This window comes from Daucus carota, chromosome 5, assembly GCF_001625215.2.
Source record: "Daucus carota subsp. sativus chromosome 5, DH1 v3.0, whole genome shotgun sequence".
Taxonomy (NCBI): domain Eukaryota; kingdom Viridiplantae; phylum Streptophyta; class Magnoliopsida; order Apiales; family Apiaceae; genus Daucus; species Daucus carota.
Genome location: NC_030385.2, coordinates 26,753,649 through 26,762,779, shown reverse-complemented (window position 1 = coordinate 26,762,779; position 9,131 = coordinate 26,753,649). Strand labels below are relative to the sequence as shown.

The following is a 9,131-nucleotide window of genomic DNA, read 5'->3' as shown; positions in this document are numbered from 1 at the left end:
ATGCTCGAACTAGTCTTAATCGAACAGAACTCATTCAATTATTTAAATACCTGAAATCAGAAGTCGAAAGTTGAAATCGGAAGTTCGATTAAATCAGAAGTAGCAAGGCATCGTCGGAAGTAGCAGCCTCAGAGCCTCTGGTGGTGTCGTCGGTCTTGGACTCTTGGTGGTGGCGCAAGGCGCTGGTGGAGTGGTGGGTGGCTTACAGATGACATGGGCTTTAGGGTTAGAGAATAGAGTCTTTAGTTTAGACACTACACAGTAGATAATCGTAAATAATTATCAGTAATGTATATAAATTATAAATATAAATATAATTTTAAAATATATATATAACTTCGGTTATTTCGGTTAAACCGAAATTTTGTGTTTCAAAAATCGGACCGAAATGAACTTTTAGTTCGGTTATAACCAAAAACCGAACTAACCGGAGTTTTATAAAATTCCAAATCAAACCGGACCGAATTCGTACGGTTCAGTTTGGTTCGTTCGGTTTGGTTCGGTTTTGTTCAGCCCTACACATCCTTCAACCACTGGCACAAGAATGTAATTATAAAAATATGTAGAGTAAAAGATCATAAACACTAGAGAAGCCATTGGGGGCAAGTACCCTAGTGTGGGTACCCTAGTGTGGCTCCGTCCCTGATTACATGTCGATATTTATCTTTTAAGGTCTCCTGTTATTTAAGAGTTATATAATTAAATAGAGATAGAAAAAAGAAAGGGGGTGCAGAACAACTACTGTTCATTGCAATTCGAAATTCAAGAATGAAGAGTGTTGCAAGACATCATTGATGAGTTCAAAGATATAATAAAGAGAGAAACAAGAAAGATAGAAATAAGAAACAAGAAAGGGAGTGCAGAACGTCATTTACAGAACTTATAATAGTGAAGAACTCGGAAAAAATATACAAGTGACTCAAAAGGATTTCAAAGGAACAATGGTGTATTTATCAGAAAAATAACAAATGAGCAATACGTGAGAATTGGATAAACATAAATTTTAAAAAAAACTTGTGTTCATCGGAGAAATCCCATCGGAATATGACATCTATGTGTAGCTGACATTTTTTAAACTATAATATTATATGTATACATTATGCTGAAACTGTGAAACGTATACTTATGTAAATAATATTTTTATTTAAAAATAATTAAAATCATTAGATTAGAGTGTAATGAAGGGTCTAGATTCTGGGCTCCAATATTCCAATAATTTGTGTTTTCCACAAAACTTAAACCTTATATATAATATACACGAGAAACACACAAAATATATTAGATCAAACGCGGATTTAAACTAAGGATCACGGTCCACAACCAACGATGATTACGGACAAGTTATGCGGCATACAGTTTTCGGACCGTGAATGAATATCCAACAATCAGGATTATAACATTTTTTAACACCTACAACACTTTTTAACGGTTGTATGAGGACTTGTCCAGCACTTAAAAACCGTTGTAGGGGTCATTTTTCCCGTACAACGATTAAAAAGCGATGTATGTATTAAAAAAATGTTATAATCCTGATCGCTGGATATTTATCCAATAACCCAAAAATAATGTCACATATAACTCGTCCACAATCATAATAACTTGGTCCACAAACTTTAAAATAAATACATCAATACATCAAATTAGTAACAACCAAATACATATTTTACCTTCGAATCAATAAATACATACATCAATACATCAAATTAATAACAATAAATACATCCATACATCAAATTAATAACAACCGAATACATATTTTACTTTCGAATTAATAAAATATGAAAAAAAATACACAAAATCAAAGTACATAATAAAGAGAATTGACAGCTCTAATCGTACAGGAACAGCGTATGTACTTGCAATGAAATTGTTACAACTTCAACTGGTTTCCTGTTACTGTGTTTTTTTACTTGCATTCCCTATATCTGTTTTTAACCAGAAAGCTCATCGGACGGCACTCATTCACAGCCGTGGCTATGGTAGTTACGTCGCTCTCTTATTATGTGTGTATGGGATTAATAACGAGCACTCCAGTTGTTTGTATAAACTCCTCGCAGAGTAATTCCTATTGATTATTATTCTAAAAAGTAACCGTAAATATCTATTTGCATGATGAGACTATACTTGCTCCTTCTGTTAATGATTTGTCTTTACACTATTGTTTTCCTGTGTAAAAGTTTATGTGTGGGGCACTCGGGCTTATTAAGTTATTTGTTCTTGCTTCTACTAATAAAATAAACTAGCATAACAGTATCTTAGTTAGTAACCCTGTTGCTGCATTGAAACAATGTGTGTGTTTTGTTTACAAGATGTAGTAAAACGATGCCTATTAGACTCTCTGCCTTTGTTGTGCCTCGAGGCAGTTGGATATACGGGTGTCGTTCGACTTGGTTCCAAGCATTTACACTCGTTGTCACTGTGGTAATGAAATCAGTATAGTCTTTGATGAGTATAGACGAAAGGATAATATTCTGTGTACTAGATATTCAGTTTAATTATTTTGATGTTAATATTATGGTTCAGGTTTCTCATTAATGCTTTCGAAATTGTATGATACTTGCTGGTATAGGCGTATAGCAGACAAGAGACTTGAACTTCTGTCAATAAATTTTGTATACTGTGTTCTGTTGAGTTTCAACTTCCAAATCACGTGTAATTAGTGTTCTTCATAGCCTTAATTTTAATCTTCTCTTATTACACTGGACATTGATAACAAGACTGGCCTGTCAGGGACATTGAAAACTGGAATACATGTACAATCAAAGTGGTCACTACGCAAATATACGGACACTTTAGTCAACCAACTCTTTCTGAATGTGTTTTCAGCATGTTTTCATAGGAGGTTATAATATAACAACTTGTTGATTCATCTCAATTTTATTTGTCTCATTATATGTTTGTTTAGTTATATTCATTTTATAGGTGTTTTGAGAGGCAACTGAATCCACATTTCAGTGGCAATGGCCTCAGGTATGCAGTAATCTTCATTGTATTATTATATGTTCACTTATTATTACGTAACAACATTTAAGGCTTTACCAATTATATTGAAATAGAGCATGTTGCTTAGTCTAGACGATTTTTCTCAAATCAAAAATAGGTATACTTAGGAAACTAAACTCCTGGCACAGTTACAATTAAATTTTTATTGACCATAGTCTCAAAAGTCAAAACTAACAATGGGTTTTCTACTTGCATGAAACGTTACATGGTCCTTTTCTATTGATTGTTGTGTGTTTTCCTGTATCAAAGTGTATGCCTGGAGCTATTTTTATTTATATACTTTTGCTGTTATTAATAAGAAGATTAGCATAGTAGTATCTGACTTGGTGAGTGGTTGTGTTGCGTTGGGATAAATGTTTGTGTTCTGTTTACAAGGAAGATATTGTAAAACAATACATATTAGACTCTTTGCCTCTGTCTTCTTTCAAGCCAGTTGGATATAGGGGCGTGGCAGTGAAATCAGTAGAGTCTCTGATGAGTATAAACAAAAGGATAATAATATGTGTATTAGATATTCAGAACTTCCTCACAATTATTTTAATTATTTTTATGCAAACATTATTGTTCAGGTTTCTCATTGATGCTTTCGGATTTGTATAATACTTGCAGCTGGTAGCAGATAAAGGACATGAACTTCTGTCAAAGAAATTTATATACTATGTTCTGATGAGTTTTAACTTTCAAATCATACATACATAGTGTTCTGCATTCTCTAAATTATATTTGTTTGATTATATGCTTCTTTATTTAATTATATTTATGTATAGGTGTTTTGAGATAGAACTGAATCCTCATATAACTGGCAATGACCCCAGGTAAGTAGTGATCTTCATTGTATTTATATTTGTTCATTTTTGTGTTAATTTACTGCTATGATTGTGTTGGTTATTATGACAAAGTACTTATGTTGTGTTCACTTGGATTGAATGGAATGGAGGGGGAATGGAATGAATTTTATACTCCAAAATGGTGTTGTTTAGGGAGAATGTTTATAATTTTATTCCTTCAATCATTCCATTGCTACTATTTTACCTAAAATTCTAACCCACATGTTTTGAAATGAATGCTCATTCCATCTCTACATCATGTTTCCTTACAATCTTTATCACAAGAAATTTAAACTCATTCATATTTAGTCTATATTATCTCATACTTTTTTCTTTCTCCATGAAACTTTTATATAATTTAATATTCCATTCCTCTCTCATTCCATTCCATCCAAGTGAACACAGCCGGTAATAAGTATTTTATTGCGTAGTAATAGCCTAAATCTGTGTAATGAACTGAGATAACTATTGCATCACTACCAACCCTAACGATGCAACTCAATCAAAAGACAGCAGTACAACAAAGAACAATCACCAGAGTAATAATAAAATAGATCTGCAAAGTCTAAACAATGATAGATAGATACGAATTACAATTACTGGGCGAGTTCAAGAGCCCAATTCTCTCTCACAAGTCGGCTAACAAAACACACAAATAGGATAACCCTTTTGTTCTCCTTCCTTGGACCCCACTTCTTCCAGCCATTTCATCTCTTTTATCCTTTATTTATTTTCTAAGTATTGTTGTCTCCAATAACTGAAATGCGCCCGATAACCTTGGTGCATTGCAATCTGGCACTTCTTGGTTTATAGTTTCCTGTATTTAAAATTTAGCTAATCATATTGATGGATTCCAATCTGTAAATTGCTTGATTTATCTATTTGTGTTTTCTCTTAAATAACTATAATGTCTGTAAGATGATTGAATTATCAAAATGTGTTTTTTTCAATAACTAGAATGAGGCAGTAAAATAATTGGTTGTTAGAAATGGGATGATCGATGGCTATGTATGTTGGAGGGGAAGCTGCTTGTTTCTGGTTACTGGTACTATTTTAGTGTAGTCTATTATTTGTCAAGTGGTCTGGCTAATCTCTATAAACACTCTGAATTAAAACCACCAAGTGTTTGGCATAATTCATTACTATTTTACAGGGAATCTGCCCCATGGTTTTGGTTTTCTTTTGTATAAACCTTTCTTGAGTAGACCATTTACACTTGTTAATCAGAAATGGTTATCCGTTATCCACAACATATTATATTGTTATTGTCTCCACCATCAGCTAATTAGTCCACCATCAGCTAATTAGATGCCATGATTATTAATTATGATGATAAATTAAAGAAAATTGAGATGATGTCTTTGTCATTTCCAGCAAAGTGAGATACTAGTTGATGCTGAGTTACCATTAACGGCCAACATGTGCTGTTAAACTAAACCAACAGATGATACCTTCATAGTAATTTCAAATGCTTTAACGTGCTTCTTCTGATATTTGACATTTTGTTGTATTATGAACTCTTAAGTACCAGCCTGCCTCTTTTCTTGAGTACTGGTGACTGGTGAGCGTCTACAGGTATAATTTTACATGTCCTTTAGGCTTTATCTGGTCTCTGTTTACAATGCTTCAGCTTGTGGAATTCTTGTTTCTGGCTTTTTCGTTAAACATTTCCATCAAATTTGTTATAGGGGGATTGCTATAGCCTGTGGTTAACTTGGAGATATGTTATTGGACTCGGCTAGAACAAAAGGATTTCTTGTTGCCATTGTCCTTCGGGTTGCTTTGTGTGATCAGGTAATTTTCCCATTAATGTTTTGTTTCTTATGCAATGTTTCCGTTATTTTCTATTTTTTACATTTTTTGCTAGATTCCTTTGTATTTCCTTGGTACAGTAATATATGTCAAGAGTCGCAATAAAAACCTTAAATTCCAACAAAAGCTTTGCGGTTCCGGTCCTTATTTATTTCCAGTATTTCTTCTTTTCAAGAGCCTGATACATTTTTGTGGTCAAACATGATATACCTGAGGATGGAGTTCCAAATTTCAACTAACAAAATTAAGGGTATTTATGCTATCATCCTTGTTGTAATAGCTAGTATTGTATCAAGTATTAACTGTTTCCTTCACTGTTACCTTTTAACTAAGGTTTTTGTCCGACCCTAAAATACAGAAACACCTAATTACAGTAGAAAACCTTTATGTCTATAATTTTTATGGCTCTATGTCACTGTAAGAAGTGGGTTTGACGATGAAGCAGTTCATTTGCTGAATCTTTTGCAAGAGTGTTTCTAGGGAGAATTCAAAATCTTCATTTCAATTTAAAGTTTCAAACTCACAATCTTGTTTACAGGCCCCTCTATCTTCTATTAACCACATAGTTGATATCAGGCAAATTCACATATTTTAGTGACACCTCAACATAAGTATAACTTCGATCCAGTTGTTATTTTTTTTAACTGAAAGAAGTGTGCCGAACACCCATGCCACCTACTTGACCTACACCAAAAACATTAGTGTCTTTGAAGAAATTTTACATCTTCAACCTCTTCTGAAATCCCAACTTGTTTGGAAGCTCTTTTTGGGTGCTATCAAACACAACCCCAGTATTTGTTTAGCACTGCAGAAGCAACCATACATCACAACCATGTGTATCTGTAGAATCTGTCAACTATTAAGAAATTTTTGCCCCACACCGCCCAAATCCAAATTTTGAACCACGAATATAACAATTTGTAGGGAAAAGACAATTTAATCAAAAAAACATATATCAAATGACCTACCAAGAAAAAGGCAAATATCAAATAACTTGAAAATGAGAGACATGAGTTATTGTTCTTCGATCTATGCTAGCTTTTCATAGAGAATATTTGTTAATACACACACCGACACACGCAGTGGTGCTCCATGTTAGCTTTCCATAGGAAATATAGTTTTTTATACGCACACGCACGACACATATGTACGTCGTGATAAGATAACGTACGTATCTTGATAAATCTGTTATGCGCTTTTCTGCTGAATAATCTTTGTCATTTGACTGTCAGTCTTTTAACGGAAACATATAGTCACTTTTCTGCAGTTCTTAGTGGCCGAGTCAAAATGGTAGTCCATGGAAGTGCCACTTGGTGTCACAATTAATCACCAAAATTTGTTAAACCGTATTGTCAACATGGAGAGGAAGGAAAGATATGAAGCAAGGTGTTCCCAGAAGTATAGAGAAAAATGCAGAATATTGTATGTTTCTTCCACAGAGAATACTCCCCTATGTTTATTAGCATCAAAAGTCAGTCATACTAGCTTTACTGAATAGCTGTCATGTGTTGCACAGTTTCTATGACAAGTATTTATTTTTGGGGAGCCCTTTGCCCCTTTCTATGAGAAACTGAGATGTAATTATGAGCAGACAGAATTCAGAGCAGAAAAAGAGAGAGGATAAAAGTGAAATGCGATGCTTTCACTGTATATGTTGAGAATATGTACTAGTATAAAATATGGATTCTTTGTTAGGATGGGTGGTCAAATAAGAAAAACTGTGGGAGCAAAAGTAAAGTATGGCACAATTTAGCAGAATGTTGCAGTCTAACATTATTTAGGGGGTGGTTGGCATCCTTCAAAACTACACCTCCTCTACTGCTTCATTAAGAAGTCGCTCACTAACCAAGAAAGGAAATTTTGAAGTGGCTGTGGCTCCCTAATTCAATGCCGTTTAATATGTTCAATCATATTTTTTATAGTTGAACTCTCAATTTGCAAGTGGACTAGAACATACTACTGTCCCGTGTAGGGTTAACATGTCCAATGCACCATCAAACACAAAGGAGGATACTTTTAAACGGTCGCCAGGACTAGTCTAGCTAAAAAAATATTTTGTAAATTATAGTCGAAGAAAATATTCTATATATAACACACATACACCATGCACTGAGCACCTAACTTGTGCTTATCCACATAAGCCGGCCCCAGAAGATGTATTGATGGAGGCTGACCACGCTACCAAACCAACACTCACCGAGAGTTTAAAGGGTGGGTACAAAATCAGTAGTACTTCGTAATACTCCTTCTGTCCCCTTCTTTACGTTACTTTTGGCACGTATTTGGAGATTTTTATAGAGAATACTTACACAATATATATATTTTTAAAAAAAAATAGAAAAAAAGTTTGATGTTTTAACTTTTATTAAAAAAAATTAAAAAAATATTATAGAATTATACTTTATAAGAGTCTCAAAATACGTGCAAATAGTGCACGTAAACTATCTGGTGAGACGGAGTGAGTAGTCTTTTATCATAAAAAATGATAAATTAAATTCTGTATATATTCTAATGCAGTTTAGAAGTAATGAAAATATATGAATCATAAGTATATAAATTTTGCATATAATTTCACTAAACATTAAATGCCCAGCATTTACTAAGGATATTGATGTAGTAGAGAACCCTTAGAACCTTTACTTTATTTCTAGTACTACTTAGGCTTTTGCAGCGGAACTTCTTATTATATTTTAAAATTATTTTTGAACACACACAATGATGAAAAACATGAGAAAAATATGTATTTCGATTTAGATCCTAAAAATCTATTTAAAATTTAGGGTTCTGCAGCTTTAGTGGTTCTCTGGTTCTATTTTAAGCACTGGTTCCTTCTTGAACGCGGCCCTATTGACGTATACTCACTGTTGCACATATTTTGAGACTCTTGTAAAATATAGTTGCCGTTATCGTAACAGAGCGGGTAATTTTTAGTAATGTTTATGACAAAGTATAAATAGAAAATGCAGGTGTCTTATATCAAAACAGAGATTGCAAACAAGTATTGCAAGAATATGGGATATTACTCTGGCGCATTGTTATCCTCTCCTGCCGGAAACGGGGAGAATACCCCTTGACCAAAAAACACAAACCAAAAGAAACGATGGTTAGACCGGACAATTTGACTTAATAAACTAATGTATTGAGATGGACCCACGTAAATGTTTCGAGGATAATATAAATTGACCAAGGTAGACCTTAGGCCTAACTCCCAAGCGAGGCTAGGCCCTCATCATTAAGCACTCATGTTTCTTTAGAAAATACTCCTACCATCATGTCAATACTTAACTGTTGTAGTGTCACTGCACTGCATAAAAATACTCGATTCTTATATGCATATCTTCCCCCCTCCTATTTATTTTTATATAATCTTTCGACATTTTTTAATTATCTATTAAAACTTCAAATTAATATAATTCTAATTTTTTTAATTTTAAATATTAATTTTTGTTCAGAAAATATTTTCAGAAATAATTTATTATTTATATTTTT

At 33.5% G+C, this 9,131-nt stretch overlaps 1 protein-coding gene across 17 annotated transcripts; it reads left to right on the top strand.

The window, feature by feature from the left end:
- Window positions 1-1,676: 1,676 nt before the first annotated feature.
- On the top strand, window positions 1,677-7,336 carry LOC108222810 (uncharacterized). Of its 17 annotated transcripts, none has more exons than XM_064092846.1 (7): window positions 1,677-1,979; window positions 2,731-2,842; window positions 2,923-2,970; window positions 3,771-3,818; window positions 5,362-5,405; window positions 5,519-5,624; window positions 6,910-7,336. In XM_064092846.1, the coding sequence occupies exons 1-5, from the start codon at window positions 1,862-1,864 to the stop codon at window positions 5,393-5,395; spliced, it is 360 nt and encodes a 119-aa protein (XP_063948916.1). In that variant the 5' UTR covers window positions 1,677-1,861; the 3' UTR covers window positions 5,396-5,405; window positions 5,519-5,624; window positions 6,910-7,336. The 17 variants fall into 17 exon arrangements, 6 of the variants coding, with proteins under 6 accessions (XP_063948916.1, XP_017252215.1, XP_017252216.1 ...); XM_017396726.2 differs by having other exon boundaries at window positions 5,356-5,405; XM_017396727.2 differs by having other exon boundaries at window positions 5,356-5,405; window positions 6,896-7,336.
- The last annotated feature ends 1,795 nt before the right edge of the window (window positions 7,337-9,131 follow it).